Source organism: Eumetopias jubatus, unplaced genomic scaffold (genome assembly GCF_037043125.1).
Source record: "Eumetopias jubatus isolate StellerSeaLion01/CBP00866 unplaced genomic scaffold, mEumJub1_p1.0 scaffold_8, whole genome shotgun sequence".
NCBI classification, from domain to species: Eukaryota; Metazoa; Chordata; class Mammalia; order Carnivora; family Otariidae; genus Eumetopias; species Eumetopias jubatus.
The window spans coordinates 135,208,736-135,233,284 of NW_028274814.1; the positions used below are offsets into that span (position 1 = coordinate 135,208,736).

Here is a 24,549-nt window from a genome sequence, read left to right on the forward strand (position 1 = left end):
GGTGGTGGAAGTGGGCGTGTCAACTTGAGGAGGAATGTGCGCACTATGCGTGATGACGTAAGAGACGTTGATTGGGAGCGAGAACTGGAGCCCGTGCGTGCGCGGCGCCCCGCCTTCTGTCCAAATTGGCCTCATCCTTGTGCTTAAGGTATGGAAGTTGGGGCAGTTCGCTGTGTCCCTTGCTTTCCGGCCGGGGCTGGCCTCGACCTGCTTCGTTCACTTAGTCTTGAGCGTCCCTCTAACCTCCCCGCGGGGCAGAGTGAGCACGAAGTGTGCAGACCCGCGGGGTAGAGAGTTTCTGGTCCCCGTCCCCTCCGTGCGAGGCGGCACCTGGCCTTGAGGCCCGCCTGCAGTGAGACCCCCCGCTGGGCATGGCTGGCGGAGGAGTTGGGGGAGATTTGGGAGCGGGATGAGGTCCGCTAGAGGATCGAGTACTCTGGAGCAGGAATCCCGTAGGTTCAGATGGTGCAGGAGGCCAGACGGGACCTCCAGGTTGGGCTGCCCCAGCACCCCAGTCAGAGGGCCACCACCAGCCCTGAAGCGGCCCTAAGGGATAGACGAGGTGAGGCTGCTGCTGGAATGATGCCCATGACCATATACTAGTGCGTCTCAATTGCTGAGAGCTCTGGAGGCAGCAGGATCCAGCATCCACATTCCTCATCAGTAACCTCGAGACTTAAGATCTCAGAGGAGCTTAGGAGTCGATATTTTTTAGGTTTAAATTTGCTTCTTACTGATCCTAACTTTCTTTCACCTGGTGAGCAGTAAACAATATGTCAGGTTGGGAGTCTTATTACAAAAACGAGGGCGATGAAGAAGAAGAACAAGAAGAGGGCCTTGAAGCAGGTGGTAAGTGTCTTTAATGTGTGCACTGTTCTGTGTGTAAGAAAGACTTTCCCGACTGTCTCTGCTGTGTAATGGCCTACCCTTCTCTCCCTAGAGATTCTCAAATGCTTTTTTTCCATTTGAACTTTGCAGAGCTACCCAAGGCTCTTTTATTCAGGTCCTACTCTAGTCTATGGGACATTCCTAGTCTTAATTTTTCACTGTTACTGGTAGGTTGACATCTATTGAGCTCCAGTAAATGACCCTGAGCATTGGTATCCTTTGTCACCTTAGGTGGCTCAGGTAAGACCCTTCCTCACCCAGGAGAGTTGTTTTGTAGGACCTCAGTATAAAATTGTAGGACCTCAGTATAAAAATGCCTTCACCCTACAGAAACTGTAGCAACCAAAGTGAAAACATGAGGAGCACAGTTACAAGACTCATTCTATCACCATGGAGGCGGGGGCGGGGACGCACTTTCAATGTTTGGAGTGTATGTTCAGGCAAGGTAGTAACACAATAAAGGAAGAGAAATAAGGGGTACATGTAATCTACATACTGATGAATGTAAGTCCTGGGTAAGAAAATTTTAAAGTGTTTTTACTAAAAGTGAGAAACGTAGGAAATATATAACATAAAAAAAGAGAAAATTTACTGTGATCTATGTAACCTACCATCCTAACGCTACCTGCCGCATTTTGCATATTTCCTTTATCGAAGGAGATTTCCTTCATCTTTCATTCTGATATTTCTTAACTATTTCTTTGGATCTGATTTTTTATAGTTAATCATAATGAATATATTTTTTCATTTTAATTTGCACGAGTCTTTTTCCAAAAAGAATTTTAAACATATATACATAATTTTGTGTTCTGCCTTTTTTCCTTAATGTGTTATAGATATATTTTCCCATGTAACTACATATATATTGTCTTTATAACTCATTTTAAAGGTACCATAATTTATTCAGTCGGCCTCCCATTGGACATTTTAGTTATTTTCAGTTTCTTACTTTAATGAACAACATTGTGGAAAATTTTGTATAGGGGGTTTCCCATATCTTATGTTCTTTAGATTGCTAAAGAATTCACTGAATTCACTGGGATGCTAAAGAATTCATTGGGTCAAGATAGAATTTTTGATTAGGACTCTTGACCCATAATTGACATAATGCTTTACAGATGGGTAATTACATTTATTGTATTAGAAAGCAACAGTGTGAAAAAAGGAGACAACCAGACATTTTATGTGTTTCTTTTTTATTTTTATTTTTTTAAGATTTTATTTATTTATTTGACAGAGAGAGACACAGTGAGAGAGGGAACAGAAGCAGGGGGAGTGGAAGAGGGAGAAGCAGCTTTTGGCTTCCAGGAGCCTGATGTGGGGCTCAATCCCGGGACCCTGGGATCATGACCTGAGCCCAAGGCAGACGCTTAACGACTGAGCCACCCAGGCGCCCCTGTGTGTTTCTTTTTTAAAGATTTTATTTATTTATTTGAGCGAGAACAAGAGAGAGCGCGCGTGTGCATGTACATGGGGGGGAGGGCAGAGGGGGAGGGAGAAGCTTGACACAGGGCTTGATCCCATGACCCTGAGATCATGACCTGAGTTGAAGGCAGATGTAACTGAGCCACCCAGGAGCCCCCATTTTATGTGTTTTTATACAAAACTCAGCATTGCCTATGATGAGGAAAAAAGAACACCTGAATCTGATGAAGCCTCTCTAGGTCCTCAGTAGGAAAGACAGAGGATTATGTCAATTTACACCAAAAGAATACAATCAGCAAAATCCAGAAGGTGGAAAACTATATACCACAACATTCTGGTTCTTCAACAAATAAGTTATAAGACACAGAGACAGAGGGGGTATCTATAGATTAAGAGGCATCAAAAACTAATTATTTTTTCTAAGTAGGCTCCATGCCCAACATGGAGCCCAACTTGGGGTTTGAACTCATGACCCTGAGATCAAGTCAGATGCTTAACTAACTGAGTCACCCAGGCGCCCCCAAAAACATTTTTTTAAGTCAAAACTAGTGTTTAGTAATGTTCACTTGAATGATAAAACTATAAAAGAAATAAGGAAGTGATTATTAAAAGTCAGGATATTGGTTACTCTTGGGAGGAGGGTGGGCATTGTAATGGGCTTTTTTCTGTTTGTTTTATATGAATAATAAGCATGATAAATATGAACACAAGGGCAAACATTTTCTTCTATTTTTTTCCCCATAGGAGAATATACATATTCGGGAAGAGATAGTTTGATTTTTTTGGTTGATGGTTCTAGGGCCATGTTTGAATCTCAGGGTGAAGTTGAACTGACTCCTTTTGACATGAGCATCCAGGTAAGACTACCTTCTGTTTAATTAAAAAAAAAAAAAGGAGAGAAAGAAAAAAGTATTAACACCACTCTAAAAACTACGGACTCTTTGAAAAACTTGTTTGTGAATGATCAATGTTGGTTGGCCTCCCAGGATGGCTACCTATATTCTGAGCTAAAAAGTAGCAGTGTTGGAGAACAGGCCCATTTTATTCTGTGTTTGAACTTCAGACCCTAGGAATACATTGCTCCCAATTTCTGCGTTAGCCCGGGTAGTATGGAAGGGCTCCTCCTTCCATAGAGATGTGTGTGTGAAGGAAGAAAGGAAATTCCAGTAGTTATGGTGTCAAAATGAGTCCTCTTGTAATTGGTATTTAGAAGTTGAGTATTACCCGTGGTTGAAAAAAGGTTACAACAAAAAACCTCATTTAAAAATGGGCGTAGGATTTGAATGTACATTTCTCTAGAGATCTACAGATGGCCAAGAAGTCCACAAAAGGATGTACAACGTCTTTATAGTCATTACAGAAAAGCAAATCAAAACCACAGTGAGGTATCACAACCCACTAGCGTGGCTATATTTTAGAGGGGAAAAAAAAGGATACTAAGAAGCATTGGCAATGATGCAGAGAAATTGGAAACCTACATTGCTGTTGGGAATGTGAGATGGATTGGCTACTGTGGGAAACAGGGTGGCAGTTCCTCAAAGAGTTAAACATAGAATTCCCATATGACCCAGCAATTCCTCTCCCAGCTAAATACCCAATAGAATAAAAAACAGGGACTCAAGACCTGATTCTGTCACTTACAAACTATATGCTGTCAGAAGAGTTGCTGAACCTTTTGGTATCTATTTCCTCATCTGTATAATGGAGAGAATAATAGTACCTGCCACATCAAGGAGTAAATATTTTGTTCTGTTTTTTTTTTTTAAGATTGATTTATTTAAGGGGCGCCTGGGTGGCTCAGTTGTTAAGCATCTGTCTTTGGCTCAGGTCATGATTTCAGGGTCCTGGGATCGAGCCCCGCATCGGGCTCCCTGCTCCGCGGGAAGCCTGCTTCTCCCTTTCCCACTCCCACTGCTTGTGTTTCCTCTCTCTCTGTGTCTCTCTCTGTCAAATAAATAAATAAAATCTTAAAAAAAAAAAAGGATTTATTTAAGAGGGAGAGTGTGAACAGGGGGAGGGGCAGGGAGGGGTAGAGAGTCTCAAGCAGACTCCCCACTGAGCGAGGAGCCCAATGTGGGGTTTGATTTCACGACTCTGCAATCACGACCTGAGCCAAAACCAAGAGTCCGACGCTCAACCAACTGCGCCACCCAGGCACCCCAATATTTTGTTTTTTAAATTGAGGTATAGTTTACATAAAATGAACCATTTCAAGGTGACAATTCAAAGGTTTTAGTCATTCATAATGTTGTGTACACCACCTCTATCTCATTCCTGAACATTCTGAACAGATAAACAAAATGTATATACATGCAGTGGAATATTTCTCAGCCGTAAAAAGGAATGACGTATTGATACCACAAGGTGAATGAACCCTGAAAACATTATGTTAAGTGAAAGAAGCCAGACAAAAGGTCACATGTTTTTTGATTACATTTAAATGAAATAAAGAATGCATAATCCATGGAGAATGTAAGTTCGTGGTTACCAGGAGTGGGGATGGGGACAGAAGAATGGGGGGAGCAGCTGCTTAATGGTAAGAGTGGTGTTTGCTTTTGGGGTGATGAAATTGTTTTGGAACTAGATAGTGGTAGTGGTTGCCCAGCATTGTGAATGTATTAAATACCACTGAATTATTCATTTTAAAATGGTTAATTTGGAGGCTCCTGGCTGGCTCAGTCAGTAGAGCATGAGACCCTTGATTTTGGGGTTGTGAGTTCAAGTCTTACACTGGGTATGGAGCCTACTTAAAAATAAAATAAAAATGGTTAATTTTGTTATGTGAAGTATACCTCCAGAAGATTACCATTTCTTTATAGAGAGGAATTATAAATTATGAAGACATCATATGTATTATGTTTTATATTTTTAGAGGTTGGAACCAAACAGAAGCTTCTGATGTTCTGATATGTATATAAACAGTTCTTGTAGTTGGCAAATCAGAATATCTTGCATCTAGAAAAAGAATTAGTGAGAATAGGCCTTAACTTTATTTTATTTATTTATTTATTTATTTTTAAAGATTTTATTTATTTATTTGACGGAGAGAGAGACAGCGAGAGAGGGAACACAAGCAGGGGGAGTGGGAGAGGGAGAAGCGGGCTCTCTGCCAAGCAGGGAGCCTGATGCGGGGCTCGATCCCAGGACCCTGGAATTATGATCTGAGCTGAAGGCAGATGCTTAATGACTGAGCCACCCAGGCGCCCCAGCCCATAACTTTAAAGCAGTGGTTTTCAGAATCATCTGTAGGGCTTGTTAGCACAGATACAGAGCCTTACCCCAGAATCAGAATTTCTGGTTCTATAGGTCTAGAGCTGGCACCAAGAATTTGCATTTCCAGCAAGTTTCCAGGTGATGCTGATGTTGCTAGTTTGGAGATCACTTTTTGAGGATCACTGCTTTAACCTTTTTCAGATTGTGACCTTCTTTGAGGATGTGGCGAAAGCTATGTACCCTGTCTCCAAAAAGATACACTCACACTTCCACATGTAATTTCAGAGGGTTCTTAGAACCTTCGATGCCTAAAGAACCCAGAAGAAAATGTAGTATTATGTAGCAACTAAGTGAGACATTCACAGATGAGTATAATGTATTTGATAAGCAATGAAAAAACATTTTCTCAAAAAAAAAATTTTTTTTTTGTAGTTTTAATTCTTAGAACCTAAAAGAAGCCCTCACCAAATTTCTGTAAATGTTTAGAGACTAACTCAAAGTAGATTAAAACTTGGGATGAGGGGCGCCTGGGTGGCTCAGTCTTTGAGCGTCTGCCTTCGGCCCGGGGCATCATACCCAGCCTCGCATCAGGCTCCCTGCTCAGCAGGAAGCCTGCTTCTCCCTCTCCCACTCCGCCTGCTTGTGTTCCTGCTCTCACTATCTCTCTCTCTGTCAAAAAAAGAAAAAGTTGTGGGAATGAAAAGTACAGCAGAAGGAATATAGTCAATGGTATGGTAATAGCTTTATATGGTGACAGATGGGAGCTACACATGTGGCAAGCACAGCATAATGCATAGACCTGTTAGATCACTGTGTTGTACACCTGACACTAAGGTAACATTGTGTTACAGCTACAATAAAGAAAAAGGGTAGATTAAAATACTTGTAGAAATAACTACTTGCCATGCAGATTATTGTCGATGAGTAGACATACTTGAAGTTCTGCCTTTAAGGAGAGAATTCCTGTTGAGGGAGGCTGGGTAGAGTCTCATACCTGACATGGGGACAGGGTGGGACGTGTCACCATGGTTGCATTATTTCTCAGCTTTGCAAATTTAGAAACTGGATGTTGTCAGTGCCCTCCAGAATTAAGTAGGTCACAGGACTGAGCAGCTCTTCTGACACACTGATTTACCAGATGCTAACATTAGTTTAAATGGGTAGACAGGACTTTCCTGGAATACTGGCATCATTAATTGTGTAATTAAGCAAATTTTATTCTACAAGATGCTGTTAGGAATAAAAAAAGATGCTGTTAGCAGTTATGGACTTATTGTCGGGTCACCTCTACTTATTGTTAGCTCAAACCTTTCACATATGTAATTATTTTACATATGTACATTCTGTTTCTTGGTCTCAAGCTGCTTGAGGGCAGATCAAGTGGCCTCTACAAACTCAGTCAATTAAGTAAATGACATCAGTGGGACTCATATCCAGGTTTTCTGATTCCAGTACTGGGCTGTTTTTCCCTCCTATAGCAGAATTTCCTCCCTGACTAATATGTGTTTTTAATTCTCTGTTTTCTTATGGTAGGAACTACTTATACTTCTATTATATACTTAACACACTCTGCCTTTTGTTATAGCATAATATACATGCCTGTCCCTCTCACTGATTCATGACTTTCCTGAAGGTAGGGGTCATGCCTTAATCTAATGCCATGTACAGATTCAGCAAATATATTAAGCACCTGCTATGTGCCAGGCACTTATGGAGTTTAAATTTAATGCCAAGTTAAATATTAATTGAATTTTTATTTTGATTTTGTCAGTGTATCCAGAGTGTGTATACCAATAAGATCATAAGCAGTGCTCAAGATCTCTTGGCAGTGGTGTTCTATGGTACTGAGAAGGATAAAAATTCAGTGAATTTCAAAAATATTTACGTCTTACAGGAGTTGGATAATCCAGGTCAGTAGAGGTGTAAGATCAGCTTTTCCCTTACATTGGAAGGTCACTACCCTGAACAAAGAAGGATGTGGAGAAGGAAATAGATGAAATCTTGACTAAGAGTATGCTTTCCTGCACAAGAGGGTTCTTCCTGGGATGTGGACTTTATGGGTTAAACACTCCTGGGGTGAGAACGGGACCTCGGCTCTTCTGTTAGCCTTATAAATGTGGCACTGACTCTATTCTGATTTTTCTGCCTGTTTGACTTTCCTGTCTCTGATCAGGTGCTAAACGAGTGCTTGAGCTTGACCAGTTTAAAGGGGAGCAGGGGAAAAAACATTTCCAAGACCTAATTGGCCATGGATCTGACTACTCACTAAGTGAAGTGCTATGGGTCTGTGCCAACCTCTTTAGCGATGTCCAGGTCAAGATGAGCCATAAGAGGATCATGCTGTTCACCAATGAAGATGACCCCCATGGCAATGACAGTGCCAAAGCCGGCCGGGCCAGGACCAAAGCTGGGGATCTTCGTGACACAGGTTGGCATTTTCCCTGTTCTTTTAAATTGGCACTTAATCTTACTGCTGCTTTATAGCTGATGTCAAACATTTGTTTTTCTCCCCTGAGTGTGAAATGAAAGAATAAAATGAAGCCAGGGGGAGACACCTGTGTAATATTCCTATTGAAACTGATGAGGCCATTCACGTTCTCTCTTTTTTAAAAAGATTTATTTGTTTTGGGAAGAGAGAGCGTGCTTGTGTCGGGAGGGGGAGGGGCAAGGGAAAGAATCTCAAGCAGACTGTGCTGAGTGTGGAGCCTGACTCGGGGCTCAGTCTCACGACCCTGAGATCATGACCCGAGCTGAAATCAAGAGTCAAACGTTTAACCAAAGGCCATTCGCTTTCTGAAGGGCTCTACTAGATCAAGCTTTTCTTGACTTTTCATGCTACCATGCGTGGTGGTGGTTTGAATAAGTTGTCAGGGCACCTGGCTGGCTCAGTCAGTGGAGCATTCAACTTTTGATCTTGGGCTTGGGAGTCTGAGCCCCACATTGGGTGCAGAGCCTATTGAATAAGTTGTCCTTAGAGCAGCTCATTCCCTTAGGCATTCTATACGTCCTGAAAATGTTAATAATCCATCTATTTCTTTGCATATTTGGGCTTAACTGAAAAAAATTCTCGCTTGCTGAAAATCGTTTGTTTTCCTTGCCCCAGGTATCTTCCTGGACTTGATGCACCTGAGGAAACGTGGGGGCTTTGACATATCCTTGTTTTACCAAGATATCATCAGCACAGCCAAGGATGAGGACCTAGGGGTTCACTTTGAGGAATCCAGCAAACTGGAAGACCTGTTGAGGAAGTTTCGTGCCAAGGAGACCAAGAAGCGCGTGCTCTGCAGGTGTGCTCTGAACCCAGGCCAGCCTCCCACAAGTGCCCTACCTGATCGTAAGCACCGAGCTGCTTTGACAAAGCTTCCCTGGCTACTTACCGGCAGTGCCTCACTAAAAGCTTGCTTTATTTCAGCCTAGCATATTTGCATATTTGCTTCTCTTACTCTGGCAAGAGCTGGTAGGCTGGCTCTCTCCAGAATAACACGGGTCTCCACTTCATTGGGGTAAACCGTTGTGGCTTACTGCTGTCCTCAGATGCAGTCACTAGTATGTCATCTGCTTGCTCCTCCGTAAATTGTGGATAACATTAGTACTGTATAGAGCAAAAACTTAGTATGTGCTAGTTATTGTCACTGGCGTTGAGTTATTCTGATTTCTTATAAACTTGATACCAACAGGAACCCACTTGTTAAATTACTTTCTCTTAGTAAGAGAGTCCCAAGGGCTCTCCCGTTTTGCTTTTTAAGGTCACATCAGGCTTTCGTTTTATTTTTTTAAATTTATTTTTATTTATTTTATTTATTTTTTCAAAGATTTTATTTATTGGGGCGCCTGGGTGGCTCATTCGGTTAAGCGGCTGACTTCGGCTCTGGTCATGATCCCGGGGTCCTGGGATCAAGCCCCACGTCCAGCTCACTGCTCAGCGGAGAGCCTGCTTCTCCCTCTCCCTCTGCCTGCCGCTCTACCTACTTGTGCTCTCTCTCTATCTCTCTGTCAAATAAATAAAAATCTTAAAAGATTTTATTTATTTATCGGAGAGAGAGAGAGGGCACAAAGCAGGGGGAGCGGTAGGCAGAGGGAGAGGGAGAAGCAGGCTCCCCGTTGAGTAGAGAGCCCAACACGGGACTGGATCCCAGGACCCCGGGACCATGACCTGAGCTGAAGGCAGATGCTTAACCAACTGAGCCACCCAGGCGGCCCAGGCTTTCATTTTAGGCCAGGTTCCTCAACATAGGGAAATATGACCATTGGTAGTTTTTGAGCAGTTTTCAAGAGATTACTGACAATTCTACTAGAAAACCCATGAAATGATTTTAGGGAAACCACACACCAGCCCAGTGCTACAGCTGTAGTTTGGCTGTTGGCTCTCCTTTCCCCCTTAGGAATGATTTCTTTTTCTTCACACAAACACCCTGGCATCTCTCCTCCCTTCCTGAAATAATGGAGTATTGTTACTACAGTTTGGAAATCTAGCACACATTTTGGTGGGGATGGCAGAGAGGGTAAAATAGTGGTTAAATGTAGGTCCTGGAGTCAGGTTGGCTTGGATTGTAGTCCTGGTCCTTCTGCTGGGCAACCTGGGGCAAGTCATGTAACTTCTCTGGACCTCAGTAAAATGGGGGCAAAAATGGTCCCTCCTCACAGGACGGCTGTATTGAGATAACCCAGGCATGGTGCGTGGTGCGTGGTAATTATTTACAAATGTTAGCTGCTAGTGTCATTCTGTGGAAGAGTTGTTATGGGATACTTGAGAGGAATAATAAATTGGAACTGTTTGAGAACTAATAATGCCTTAGCGTAAAAAATGATTAATGTTCCCACCATAATCAAATAATAGAATTATTTTATTTCATGGTTATTGTATGCCAGGCACTGTCCTAAGTTCTTTATTAACATATTAATTTGTATCTTTTTTAAGATTCTATTTATTTATTCGAGAGAGATCAAGTGAGCGAGAGAGAGAGAATACCAGCAGGGGGAACAGCATGCAGAGGGAGAGGGAGAAGCAGGCTCCCTGCTAAGCAGGGGGAGCCCGATGTGGGGCTCGATCCCAGGACCCTGGGATCATGACCTGAGCCGAAGGCAGACGCTTAACGACTGAGCCACGCAGGTGCCCTTTTTTTTTTTAAAGAGAGAAAGAGAACATGTGTGCACGTGGTGGGGGAGGGGCAGAGGAAGAGGGAGAGAGAATCTTTTTTTTATTTGTTTTAGAGAGAGAGGGTTGGGGGGCGGGGAGAGGGAGAGAAGCAGACTGCCTGCTGAGTGCAGAACCCCGTGTGGGGCCTGATCTCACATCCCCCAACCCTGAGATCATGACCTGAGTTGAAATCAAAAGTTGGACGCTTAACCGACTGAGCTACCCAGGCGCCCCAAAACAATCATTTTTATTACAGTACACTCTTCCTCATTATTTTAGTAGTTAACAGTATATTCTGAAACTAATTTTTGCGGTATAGACCCTGAGATAGTATTATAGCAAACTCTATTATTAAAACTGTTATATTTATATTGGAGAAATTTGGATTATTGGAGAGAATAAAATGAGGCTTGGGTACCACAAAAGAATTTTAGCTAGGAAAGCATAATCTTTCCGTGGTTTTTTGTTTTTCTCTCCCCCAGGTTGAAGCTTAAGCTTAGCAAAGATATCGCACTCACTGTCGGCATGTATAACATGGTCCAGAAGGCCGTCAAACCTCCTCCTGTGAGGCTTTATCGGGAAACCAATGAACCAGTGAAATCCAAGACCCGGACATTTAATGTAAATACGGGCAGTTTGCTTCTGCCTAGCGACACCAAGAGGTCTCAGGTAGGTCTGCGTTCTTACTGAATTTTGTCCCATTGAAGAGTTAACAGGGAGGGAGACATTGATTTAGCCTAACCAGTTAGATACCTTTCTGTGTGAATCTTTGTCACTAAGCTCTTAAAACACAAAGCCATTCCTCTTTGGAACTCTGGCATCTAGGTGTTTTGTTTTAAAGATTTTATTTATTTATTTGAGAGACACAGAGAGAAAGAGAGAGAGAGAGAGAGAGAGAGAGAGCAGGAGCAGGGGGAGGGGCAGACTCCCCGCTGAGCAGGGAGCCCAACAAAGGGCTTGATCCCAGGCCCCTGGGATCATGCATGACCTGAGCCAAAGGCAGACCCTTAACCGACTGAGCCACCCAAGCACCCCGATCATTTTTTTTTTTTTAAGATTTTATTTTTAAGTAATCTCTACAGGCAACGTAGGGCTTGAATTTACAACCCCAAGATGAAGAGTTGCATGCTTCTCCAGCTGAGCCAGCCAGGTGCCCCAGCATCTAGATTGTTGGTACTTTGACAGCTAGAAAGTTGGAACCAGTGTTTGACTGGTTAGGGCATTCTGCCCTAACAGTCGAATTCCTTGCTTGGGTACAGTAGCAGAAAATGCTTTATAGTTAACTAGGGAGATGAGCTAGGGAAAGTGTGTTAGGTGTGAAGTGCACTTTATTTTAGGGAGAGTTTTTTTTTTCCCCAAACCAAATTTTTTCCTGTGCTTTGAAATGATACACATGTGCTTTTCTTAATCTGAAGGACAGACTAAGAATGCAGAACATTATCTTTCTTCATTCTCTCACCTTTGTTCAATCTGTGGAAGGATTGGATATCTAAAATTAAAATCAAATGAGTCATCCTTTTAATTAATGCAAAATGTGGGAGAGAATCTGAGATTTTTTTGCATAAGTTCAGGACCTAGAAGGATCAACTAAGTGACTAAAATTAAATATTATTTTGATTCAACCCATGAGATATTTTTTGGAGCACAAATCTCAAGCCAGAGTATTTCATCCTACTTTCTGAAGGAGAAGACAAGAAATTTCCTCTTCCATTTTGGAAGTAACTAGTTATCCATGTTGGTTTATTCATAGGTGGTAGCTCTTCTGGTCATGGAGTTTCTTTCTTGATTCAGTATGCCTTCGAAAAAACTTGAGGGCTCTGTTTTGTTGATTAAACTCAAGTTGGACTCTTGCTAAGTTCTGTTACCGGTCGTGTATCTATGACCACAGTGCAAAATTAAAGTTTGAAAGTGATACTTAATATGCGTGTTTTCTCAGACCTACTGCAGTACCTGACATATGTCCTCTTGATAAATAGGCGTGTTTTGAGCTTCCTTTGTGGGTCAGGGATGATGCTGAGGGTTGGAATAAATGCCTGAAGAGAATGGCCTTCAGCACCAGAGTGGTGGTGGCTGGTGGTTTAAAGCCCAATTCAATTATGTAACCTGGAGCAAGTTACCAACCATCAAGACTCAGTTCACTCATCTGTAAAACAGTTTTTAACATCTATCGCCTAGGCTGGACACAGAAGATAAATTGGATGACGAATATAAGGTGCCTGGCAAGCACTCAGTAAATGTTCATTCCCCATGGTAGGAGGAAGATGCCCTTGGTGAACCATCTTCCTGTTCCTTAGAAGAAAGCTGATTTTGGGCGCCTGGGTGGCTCAGTTGGTTAAGCGACTGCCTTCGGCTCAGGTCATGATCCTGGAGTCCCGGGATTGAGTCCCACATCGGGCTCCCTGCTCAGCAGGGAGTCTGCTTCTCCCTCTGACCCTCTTCCCTCTCGTGCTCTCTATCTCTCATTCTCTCTCTCTCAAATAAATAAAATAAAATCTTTAAAAAAAGAAGAAAGCTGATTTTAACTTGCTAGTGTCATGTGGCAATCACTTTGCATCTCCATGTAGCCTATGTACATGGCCCTCGTGTTCCCCTTCCTTTAGAACTATGGGAGTCGTCAGATTGTACTAGAGAAAGAGGAAACAGAAGAGCTGAAACGCTTTGATGAACCAGGTTTGATTCTCATCGGTTTCAAGCCCTTGATGTTGCTGAAGAAGCACCATTACCTGAGGCCCTCCCTGTTCGTGTACCCCGAAGAGTCCCTGGTGAATGGTATGTGGTATAGACTGAGGGTAAATGAATGAGTAACAGAAGGTAGTTCTGCTTGGAACCTGGATAGGATGTACGTGTTAAGGGGGTATTTTGAAAGTTTTTCATGCTCAGACAAGTTTTGGAAATTCAGGACTAAACAAAATTAGAGATTTCTTTAGGACCTATAATAGACTGATACACATTGTGAATAGCCAGGAGGGGATATGGAATTAGAATTTTTAAAACTTAGTTCCTCTGGAAGTCTTTCTTTGAGGCATCAGGTAGAGAATTGAAAAGAAAAACCCAGTTTGTTCCCTAGTGTTGGCAATTAAAGATGCTATGAACTAGGTCATTGTGTTTGTCCAGATCTATATTCCTCTGTGCTATAGCTAATGAACCCCTGGATTTGACCTGGTTGGCTTTTATTAGTAACTGGGGCTTATCTCATTAGTCTAAAGATAGTAAAAGTAAACTAATGTTAATAATTCACACTCTGAAATGGAGTGTTTGAGGCATCTGATCTCTCATTGCTTTCCTTTCCTCTTCCTTTCTGCACCTCTGCTGTCCCCACTTGCCCTTCAGCTCTGGGCTCATCACACCTTACCTAATGAAGTGTCATAAGCCCTTTTAAGAAAATGGAAGAGAAATCGTAAGCTTATAACATGGGCTAAGAGGGAAATGAGGAAGAGATACCTTTAGGTTGCAGACTCCTGGGATGTTTGTTTTCCAGGGAGCTCAACCCTGTTCATTGCTCTCCTCACCAAGTGTCTGGAGAAGGAGGTCATGGCAGTGTGCAGATACACCCCTCGTCGGAACATCCCTCCTTATTTTGTGGCCTTGTTGCCACAGGAAGAGGAGCTAGATGAGCAGAAAATTCAGGTGACTCCCCCAGGTATGTGGAAGAGATCTTTTCAGTGCTTCTGAACCTTGCTCAGACTTTGGAATCCCTCATAGGATCCCAACTCAGACCTGCTGAACCAGAGTCTCCAGGAATGGGAGCTGGGAAAGGTGTATTTTTAGGGTTTCACAGGTGGATTTGATGCAGAGCCAGGTAAAGCTGCCAAATATGGTTGTGCAGTGCACAGCATGTGCAACTGTACCAGGCAGCTCTGCAGCCATAATTGAGCATTGGCTGCATAGGGACTGTTTGCAGATTACTGACAAAGTTTATGGCTCAACTGCTGGCACCTTTACTAAAAGCCATTGTTAGGCACCTTTGCAATGTTTAACATTTGGTTTATCCTCTGTATACCAAGGCAGTGAGGTATAGCAGAAAGACCATGGGTTTTGAAGTCAGACTTGGCTTATTCTTATGTGTGGGAAAGTTTACTTTCTTTTGTTTCAGGCCCATCTCAGCCACTTGTTACCTGGCCAACTTGGGCAAATAATTTAACCTAGAATTTCTACTTATATTCCTTATCTGCAACGATGAGAATTCTGGAACACCTTACTCTTCAGGTTGTTTCCCATTTGAAACAAGTTAATAAATGTATAAGTGACTAGTACAAAGTTGCCGAGAGATGGTAGGTAGTCTTCTTTCTTCCTTAGCCTTGCTAATAAAAATGAACTATAAAGTAACTCTTTGAAGATGTTATATTTGTAACCCTGGTGATCAGACGGCTGAGGAATAGCTTTGTATGTCAGTTAGTAAGCTCTTGTCTCTCAGCTCCAAATTCCTATTACTCTCTGTGCTGCTGAGGCTGACACTCTCCAAACCCAGTTTCCTCCTTTGTCAGCCGACTCTCTGTCAGGCTGTGTCAGTAGTTGGTGCTTGAGGGAGACCGTAGGGCAGAGGAGAGCAAAGGGACTTGCTCCTTCCTTTTGCTCAGCGCTGTTGGCTTTGTGAGCAAGGGCCCTTCACCTTGCAGCAGCCGTTGGTTCCAGTCTAGATTTTCGAGTCTCTTAGAACCTGGAACAAGAGCAGCCGGATAACCCTTCCTCTTTCCTTTGAGCGTGGGGTGGGGATGGGGGAGCCGAGGGGAGAGGCTGAAGCTCAGAGGGCCCCATGGAGCTGGGACTCAGCCCTTCGCGGGGGGGGGGGGGTGCTGCCCAGCTGGCTCTGGGTGAGTCAAGAAAGCTGGAGGCTGGAACCAACCGTTCCAGGTAGGTGAAGGGCCCTGACAGAGAGCCACGGCTGGGGCAAGGCCGGCAGGGACAGGAGGGCACGGGAAACAGTACTGCTGCCTCCCTGTCCGCTCTGCAGGCCCCAGAGGGAGGTGCTCAGGCGGATGCTCACAGGAATCAGCTGCTAAAGGAGAAGCAGGGCTGGCAGGGTCCCAGCCCCAGCATCACAGGTCCTGGAAGGGCGAATCTGGAGTCGAGAGGCAAATGGCAACTCGGTGACTGAAACCTTTTGTGAAGTCAGATCTCAGAAAACTTTATCTCCCTTCTTCAGGCTTCCAGCTTGTCTTCTTACCCTATGCTGATGATAAACGGAAGGTGCCCTTTACTGAAAAAGTCGTGGCGAACCCAGAGCAGATAGACAAGATGAAGGCTGTCGTTCAGAAGCTCCGTTTCAACTACAGGTGAGTAGTGGGTCCGTTGCAGGCTTTCTTCTGGAACTGTCTCCTGAGGTGAGAGGATTCTTTTCCTCCCAGCTGCTGCTGAGCGTGGGGAGAAAGAGTGTTCGGGTTCTTTCTCTCCCCGTGTCCCAACCTCTGTCCTTCGTCTTGTTTCTGTACTTCACAGCCCTGCCTCCTCTGTGTCTCTCTCTGCCCACTGCTTCTCGTGACAGACAGATGGTCAGGTGTTTGCTTCTGAATTAGCTTTTGGATTTCAATTCAATTTCAATAAATTGAAAATTGGCGAGAGAAAACTTGACTCAAGAGACAGGATTCCCCGCTGTTTGATTCGGGCTGTTTTCCTCAGCCGACCCCGGGCCTATGCCGCCTCAGTCGGGTTTATTTAATAATTTTATTCATTTATTTTTTAAGTGTTCCATCGTTTCAGTGTATTTATGCTATTATGATTGTTTTACTAGAAGTGACAGCTTCGAGAACCCAGTGCTGCAGCAACACTTCAGGAACCTGGAGGCGCTGGCTTTGGATTTCATGGAGCCCGAGCAAGCGGTGGATCTGACACGTAAGAAGGCTGTGGCGAAGCTCAGTGGTTCTTTCCACGGGAGCTTTTCGTAACTACCCCACTCTGGACCAGACAGGTGGATGCATTTCCTAGCACCCTCTAAAAACTTAACCTCCTTGTTCCAGCCATGTCTGAGAGATTTTCTAGTCCAGCGTAGACCGCCTCGGAGCAGATTTGGCTGGTTCTGTCGTGAGAGGAGAGGAAAGTGCCAGGCTTCCGAGACCTGCCTTTGAACGAGGAGGCCACCTCATGACTACATGTTGGTAAAAGTGAAAAATAATCATAATAATCTGTAACATTTATTGAGCGCTCACTGTGTGCCAGGCACTATTGTCCTGTATGTTGTTGACTCATTTAATTCTCGTAACTACGAGGTAGGTGCTGCCATTGGCCTTGTTTTCTAGAGAAGGGAGTGAGTGATGTGCCGAGGCACAAAGTGGTGAGCGGTGGATCGAGGTTTAGAATCCAGGGAGTCTGGCCCGGAGCCCTTGCTCGGCACCACGGTGCAGACTGCGTGCTCTACCTGAGAAGGTCCGCCTCGTTACCCAGCATCGGGGAGCTGGGCCTGGCCTCCTCGGTCGAGCTCTGAGCTCGCTACCTGTCCCTGTCTTGATTGTGATTCTCTTACATATTTCACGAGAGTTTAGTGATGTCAGTAAACACCCAGCGGGAAACAGATGGGACTTAATGAAGGCTCTTGACAGAGGTTGAAAAGATCCGAACAATTAGTGGGGCCTGCTTAGCTCCGCAGTTATTAATGATCTCTCTTAGGCCGGACCAAGCAGCCCCGCACGAGTGCTGTAAGCGCCAGTACACCTGTGCCGTGGTGTGACCGTTAGCGGATCCGGTGGGAGGGCAGGGCCAGGGTGACGCGGCCCGTCGTTCTTGGTGGCCTTTAGCGAATCAGGAAGTAAGTGGCCTGGTCTCCAGCAAGGTGGTGAAGGACTCGGGCTTCGGAAACAGCTGATACAGGTTTAAATCCCCGCTCTGCCACATACTAACTTGATTAGCCTTGGGATCTCATTAATCTCCCCGAAACTCAGTTTCTTTCTTTCTTTTTTTTTTTCTTTTTAAGATTTTATTTATTTGTTTGAAGGACAGAGAGAAAGAGAGAGAGAGCGTGAGCAGGGGGAGGGGGAGAGGCAGAGTCCCCGCTGAGCAGGGAGCCTGATGCAGGGCTCGAGCCCAGGACCCAGGGATCATGACCTGAGCCGAAGGCAGACGCTTCACTGACTGAGCCACCCAGGCGTCCCTGAAACTCAGTTTCTTTATGGGTAAAATGGGGACAGTGAGTGTTCTTACAAGGGATTAACCACATCTCGGTCCTGATGCTCAGGAAGTGGTGGTTCCCCGTTATTCCGCAGCGTCCTCTCTGTTCCTTGCCATGGCCTTGGCCTCTTGCATCCTGGCACCTGTCCTGTAATTTCACTGCAAGTCATGTTTTCTCTTCCTGCGTCTGTTTTCAAAACACTTTCGGCTGCTGTGATGTTCCCTCTAACTCCTCAGCCCCTCTGCTCTCCCTTTACGTTGGTTTTCTTGTCTGCTCCTATGGCCTCCAGCGTCCCCTCATGTCCGTAACTCCTGAGCCTGTGTCCCCAGCCCTGTCCGTTCTGCTCGGCTCTGGCCGGAACCGCAGCTACCCTGCCCGGTGGGCCATCTGCTGCGCCACCCGGCTCTCCTACCGCTCAGACATCGGACAGCTTTGACTCTTTGCCCTTTCATGTTCTTCACTCAGCTCTACTCCGATGTGTCTCTGCTTCCCTCCGACACAGTGATAATGGCTTTCTCTTCATAAATCACTTACTGAAGACTCACGATCGCTGTCTTGGTTTTTCTCCTGGGTCCACAGCAGCCCAGGACTCCGTTGCTGAGCCTGCTTCCTTTTTTTCCTCCGCCAAACATGGGAGCGCTCTAGGTGACCTTGGGCCCCATCTTTTTCTGTCACTTCACTTCTCCCTCGGTGGCCTCGCAGGCTACCCCAGTGGTTCTGAGTGTCCTCCCCGGACCAGCAGCACTGGCATCACCAGGAAACTTGTCAGAAATGCCAATTTTGAGCCCTTTCCCAAGCTAATTCTGAAACTCAGGTTGGGACCCAGCAATCTGTGTTTTACAACAAGCCTTCCAGGTGATTTTGAGACATGCCCCTACCTCTAGCACGCTGGTTCTCAACTTCGGCCTACAACAGAATTGTCTGGGGGACTTAAAAAAAATCTGGCTGTTTAGGCCTCACCCGCAGACCAGTTAAATCGGAATCTCTGGGGGAAGGGTTTGGGCATCAGTGTTTTTTAAAAGTCCTAGCTGGTTCCCACGTGGAGAACCAGAGTTCTTGCATACGCTCATGTAGCCTGGGACGGGGGGCTTCCGACTTGGCCGGAGCCCAGTTTGGCTGTGACATTGTGCCAGGAGCTCCCCTCAGTACTTTGCAAACGTGGCCACGTGAGGAGATGATGAGACTCACCTCATGCCTGTCCTTGATGTGACACAGCTCACGTCACAAGCTCTACAAACCGTAGACAATGGTAAGGTAACACAAATACTGTCTTTCCCCCAGAGATACCTTGTTCCTATTGTATTGGTCCTGGCGAATATTCCTGGCCTCCCAACCAGCCACCACCTCCCCACTGGCTGCCCCGACACCTCACATTCCGTCTGTACGTCCGTCAGTTCTGTCACTTCTTGGGTTTATGGGCCCTTCTCCCTGCCTGCTGTCTCACCATCCTCCAGTTCATACTCCACACATAGCTCCAGGGGATCTTTCTAAAATGCAAATGGGGTCCTGCCCCCCGCCCCGCTCATAGCCCTTCAGTTTCCCCACTGTTCTCAGGATAATGTCTGAGTCCCGCGCGGGCGTTCAAGTCTTCCATGACCTCGCCATGACTGCCTGGAATTCCAGCCTCCTTGCTGGTCCTGCCCTCCTGACCTACCTTCAAGCTGTATGTCACCTGCCCTTTCTTACTCCTGTGCCTTCTCCTGCTTGGAATAGTATCTGCCCGAGGAAGAGTGCTCAGCTTCCCAGACCCGGCTGCAGAAAGTCTTTGCCGACCCCTCTCGTGTTCCCAGTGTGCCTTGTTCAGTCCCTTCATGGCATTGCCACCTCCTGCATTTATGTTTTCACCACCTCCTTACCCTGACTAGACTGTAAGCCCACTGGGGGCACAGACTCTGGTTTGAAACCCCAGAATCTAGCCCAGTTTGTGACTCTATCACTCCCAGCTCTTTGGCCTCGGGCAAGTCATCTAACCTTTTGGCTTTCCTCTGTAAAACAGGGAGACAAATTTACCTACCCTCTAGAGGATTACATTAAAAAATAAGTTTAGGGCGCCTGGCTGGCTCAGTTGGTTAAGCGGCTGCCTTCGGCTCGGGTCATGATCCTGGAGTCCCAGGATCGAGTCCCGCATCGGGCTCCCTGCTCAGCGGGGAGTCTGCTTCTCCCTCTGACCCTCCCCCCTCTCATGTGCTCTCTCTCTCATTTTCTCTCTCTCAAATAAATAAATAACATCTTTAAAAAAAAAATAAGTGTAAAGCATTTAGAAGGGTGCCTGGCTGTAGTAAGTGCTCATTAAATGTGATTGTTAGAAGGTACTTGATCAATATTAGAGAGGCATTCATGGCCAGGTCATTTGCCTCCTCCTGGACCCTCCCGTGACTTCCCCCTAACCCCGGCAGTTAGGTGCTTTCTCCTCTGGTCCCCGTAGACTTGGAACAGGACAGGAAGCCAGGACTCGTGACTCACCCGGCCACTCTTCCTGTGTTTTGATTTTCTAGTGCCTAAAATTGAAGCAATAGATAAAAGACTGGGCTCCCTGGTGAATGAGTTTAAGGAGCTTGTCTACCCACCAGATTATAATCCTGAAGGAAAAGTTCCCAGGCAGAAACAAGGTGAGGAACTGGGTTATTTTTTAAGGTTGACTTTATGGTCCTATCACAGAGGATCATGTCCCTTCAGAAATTTCTATACAAACCTACAAACATACATATTTCAGCACAAATGGACTTTGTGTATTCACTTTGTTTTCTAGTTTATTTTGTTACTTAGCTACATATATTGAAGAGCTATGTCCATACAAAGCTACTGTATTTAAACAACAAGGCTCCAGAGTACTTCACTGGATAGATGTAAACAGTTTGTTCAACCAGACCTTTCTTGATGGGTACGCTGCAGTGAACATGAACCACTGTTGCGTTCTTGTGTGAGTGGATCCATAGTTTATCTAGGATAAATTCCTAGCAGTGGTATTGATGGGTCAAGGTGTCGACATTTAAAATTCTGATCAGAATTGCCAGTTGGGGGCACCTGGGTGGCTTAGTTGGTTGGGCGACTGCCTTCGGCTCGGGTCATGATCCTGGAGTCCCCAGATCGAGTCCCACATCGGGCTCCCTGCTCAGTGGGGAGTCTGCTTCTCCCTCTGACCCTCCCCTGTCTCATGCTCTCTCTCTCATTCTCTCTCTCAAATAGATAAAATCTTTAAAAAAAAAAATAAGAATTGCCAGTTGGCCTCTGAAAAAGTGATACAATTTATATCCTATTCAAGAAAGAGTGGGTGTATTTCCCTACATTCTCACCGGTACTGGACTTGATATACTATTTCCTTTTTTCACTAAGAATAATAGAGGGAGGGGTGCCTGGGTGGCTCAGTTGTTAAGCATCTGCCTTCGGCTCAGGTCATGATCGCAGGGTCCTGGGATCGAGCCCCGCATCGGGCTCCCTGCTCAGCGGGAAGCCTGCTTCTCCCTCTCCCACTCCCCCTGCTGTGTTCCTTCTCTCGCTTTGTCTCTTTCTGTCAAATAAATAAATAAAACTCTTTAAAAAAAAAAAAAAGACTTTTTTATCTGAGAGAGAGAAACACAGCGAGAGAGGGAACACAAGCAGGGGGAGCGGGAGAGGGAGAAGCAGGCTTCCCGCTGAGCAGGGAGCCCGATGCGGGGCTCGATCCCAGGAGGCTGGGATCATGACCTGAGCCGAAGGCAGACGCCTAACGACTGAGCCACCCAGGCGCCCCTCAGATAAAAAAGTCTTAAAAAAAAAAAAGAAAAAGAATAATAGAGGGAAAACTATATCCTGTGTTCATTTGCAATTTTCTGGTTATGAATGAGATGTATTTTTTTTATTTTTTATTTTTTTTTGAGGATGGGAGGTTTATTTAACACCGGCAGGCTCAGAGGACAGTGGTCTCCAAAGGTCTGATGCCTGAGCCTTGTTTTTTAATTTTAATTAAAAAAATTTTTTTTTATTTTAAGTAAGCTCCGTGCCCAGTGTGGAGGTCAATGTGGGGCTCGAACTCACAACCCTGAGATCAAGACCTGCGCTAAGATCAAGAGTCAGACACTTAACTGACTGAGCCACCCAGGCGTCCCAAATGAGATGTAGTTTTATTGGACTTTTTTTTCTGTGAACTTCCAGTGATTGGCTTTAACCATTTTTTCTTTAACAATCTTTTTCTTTACTATCCTTTTTTCTTACCACTAGACCCAAAATACTCTTCACCATGATTCTCATCTTTTTCAGGACAACATGTTGTGAGTTCCTTAGCATGGGGGAATAGTTCTGGCTTAGGTTGTACATTTTGGGGCTATTTTTGGTCTAGTCAAGCCAAATGTGGGCTTTGCTTGCCTAGCAGCCCTACAAGGAAGTGGAGCTGTGAGAGCCTGGGTTGGTGGCCATGGAGTTTTCTGTTTTGCATCAGAAGTGACTCTTATAGTGTCCTCTGGGAACTGCTGTCATAGCTCTTCACACCTGTGTACACTTTAGTGATTTACTTGTGTTTTTTTTTTTAAAGATTTTATTTATTTGACAAAGACACAGCGAGAGAGGGAACACAAGCAGGGGCAGTGGCAGAGGGAGAAGCAGGCCCCACATGGAGCAGGGAGCCCAATGCGGGGCTGGATCCCAGGACCCTGGGGTCATGACCCGAGCCGAAGGCAGACGCTTAACGACTGAGCCACCCAGGCGCCCCAGTGATTTGCTTGTTTATCCCCCTCCGTCTGCACTTTCTGATCACCGAGTATGGTGCCTTAGTATTTTATGCAGCACTCGGTAAGTGCTTTTTCAATGAAGGAAGGAATGAATGACTTACCCAGAGTGAGCACCCATTTTGGGTAAACTGTGGCACTTACACTACTTTGAACTCCCTTCTCAGTGTGGTACAGTTTTGACTTTATGCTTAAATGAAGCTGCTTTATCAAAACACCCTCCAGGGGCGACTTGGTGGTGCAGTCGGTTAACCGTCCAACTCTTGGTTTTGGCTCAGGTCCTGATGTTGGGGTTGTGGGATCGAGCCCCATGTTGGGCTCAGTATGGAGTCTGCTTAGGACTCTCTCCCTCTGCCCCTCCCCGCCGCATTCTTTCTCCCTGTCAAATAAGTAAATCCTACAAAACCAGATAACCAAAAGCCACCCTCCCATGGTGTTCTAGGTGGGCATCACAGCCTTATGGAAGATGGTTAACTGCATCCCAGATCATAGGAGGGCCCCTGTGCAGTGTAGCTGGGTGCCATGGTATCATTTCCAGTCATTCCCTCCTGACCTTTTCCCCCAGATGATGAAGGTTCTGGAAGCAAAAGGCCCAAGATGGAGTTATCTGAAGAGGATCTGAAGGCCCATGTGAGCAAGGGCACGCTGGGTAAGCTCACTGTGCCCATGCTGAAGGAAGCCTGCAGGGTGTATGGGCTGAGGGGTGGGTTGAAGAAGCAGGAGCTGCTGGACACGCTCACTAAGCACTTCCAGAACTGACCAGCCAGCCAGCGCCCCCCGTTCTGCACTCTAGCCAGGCTGCCTGGTTTTGTTCTCATCAAGTTAAAACATGTTTCTCCTGAGCCAGGAAGAGTCTGCCTGATACAAGCCAAGGGCTTTACATTTATGAGATGTTCTGTTGCCGTGGAGACAGCATAGCCCTCCCGCTTTGCTGCGCTTTCCTGTCTGAATAAAGAGCCCTAACTTTGTACTATATACTGTTCTTTAGTGTGACACAGAAAGACGTGTCTGCCGCACATCCAAAGATCACTTGCCATTGGCTATTAGCTTAATTTTCTCTCCCATTAGGAACATATCCTCATCATAATGGAGACAAATATCCGCGAAGGCGGGGGAGAATGTGACAGTGAAGGACAGGTGGACGTACTTCAGGAATGACAAGCCCTAGCAATAGTCAGTCACCCATCCTCTGGCCTCCCGCCTGTTTTCCCTTTCATTGCGTCTTAATATAGATCTAAAGAGCAGATTTCCAGAAGCAATAAGTATCTAACATTTCTAATCCTGGTACCATTTGCTTCATCAGTAAATAGCCCCCTTCATGCTGCATTCATCTTAATGTGACATTCAGGTATATGAAGATATGTACATTTTCTGCTGCCCTGAGAATTTCGGTTCCAGCAGTTTCGGGGAAGAGGAACAGGGTAGGGTGTCTTTCTCTTCGTGTCCCCTATGCCCCCAACGCGCCATCCCTCTTCTACCCTCCCTGTCCCTTTCCTGCTCTTTCTGCTCTACTGCTTTTGAAGAATTAGCCTGAGAGAAGGAAGGAAAGCATCTGAAAGGATTTGCATCCTCCAAGGATGGCTTGAGATTCAGAGTTTGTAGGTCCTTTGCCTTTCAGGACCAGAGTGAGCATCTCATGAGACATAGGAAGGGTCAAATTACTCTTGTAAGAGATTTTTGGTTTTGGATTCTTTGTTCCTTGACTATTAAAAGGTTTTTTGTTTTGTTTTTACTTGGAAAGCAGATGTTATGTTCTTGTTTGGCTTGCTTTCTTTATCTGGGGAAGAGGGAAGTTAAGTCTCCAGTTAGAAGAGATGCTTTTGAGGATACAGCAAGATAATGTGAAGTCATTTACTATAGTAAATGCTTGTTCTTTTTGAGAAATTAGACCATCCCTTAAATGCAGCGTGCTTGGAAACCCTAGGTTCTAGGGGACCTTACTAATACTAGAAAGATAGATTTGAATCAGGCTAGTCACGAGTAGGAGAGTAAGAACCGAGTATCATTGCTGGGCCTTTGTTTTAAATGCTGGATTTCCTGGCTAGTGATGAGGAGCCCTCGAGTGAGTTCCAGGCTTTTCTACGCAC

At 45.2% G+C, this 24,549-nt stretch overlaps 1 protein-coding gene across 1 annotated transcript; it reads left to right on the top strand.

Moving 5' to 3' along the window:
• The first annotated feature begins 74 nt into the window (after nt 1–74).
• On the top strand, nt 75–23,437 carry XRCC6 (X-ray repair cross complementing 6). Its single transcript, XM_028115547.1, has 13 exons — nt 75–148; nt 766–849; nt 3,058–3,170; nt 7,298–7,436; nt 7,700–7,954; nt 8,630–8,813; nt 11,146–11,332; nt 13,264–13,432; nt 14,142–14,303; nt 15,807–15,936; nt 16,392–16,492; nt 20,258–20,371; nt 23,028–23,437. Exons 2-13 carry the CDS (start codon nt 774–776, stop codon nt 23,219–23,221), a joined length of 1,824 nt encoding a protein of 607 aa, XP_027971348.1. The 5' UTR covers nt 75–148; nt 766–773; the 3' UTR covers nt 23,222–23,437.
• Nucleotides 23,438–24,549: the final 1,112 nt, after the last annotated feature.

Coding starts and splice junctions, on each gene's coding strand:
- XRCC6 (XM_028115547.1), top strand. CDS start 774: ATGTCAGGTTGGGAGTCTTATTACAAAAACGAGGGCGATGAAGAAGAA. Junction 11,333..13,263: donor GCGACACCAAGAGGTCTCAG/GTAGGTCTGCGT, acceptor CCCTTCCTTTAG/AACTATGGGAGTCGTCAGAT. Junction 20,372..23,027: donor AGTTCCCAGGCAGAAACAAG/GTGAGGAACTGG, acceptor CTTTTCCCCCAG/ATGATGAAGGTTCTGGAAGC.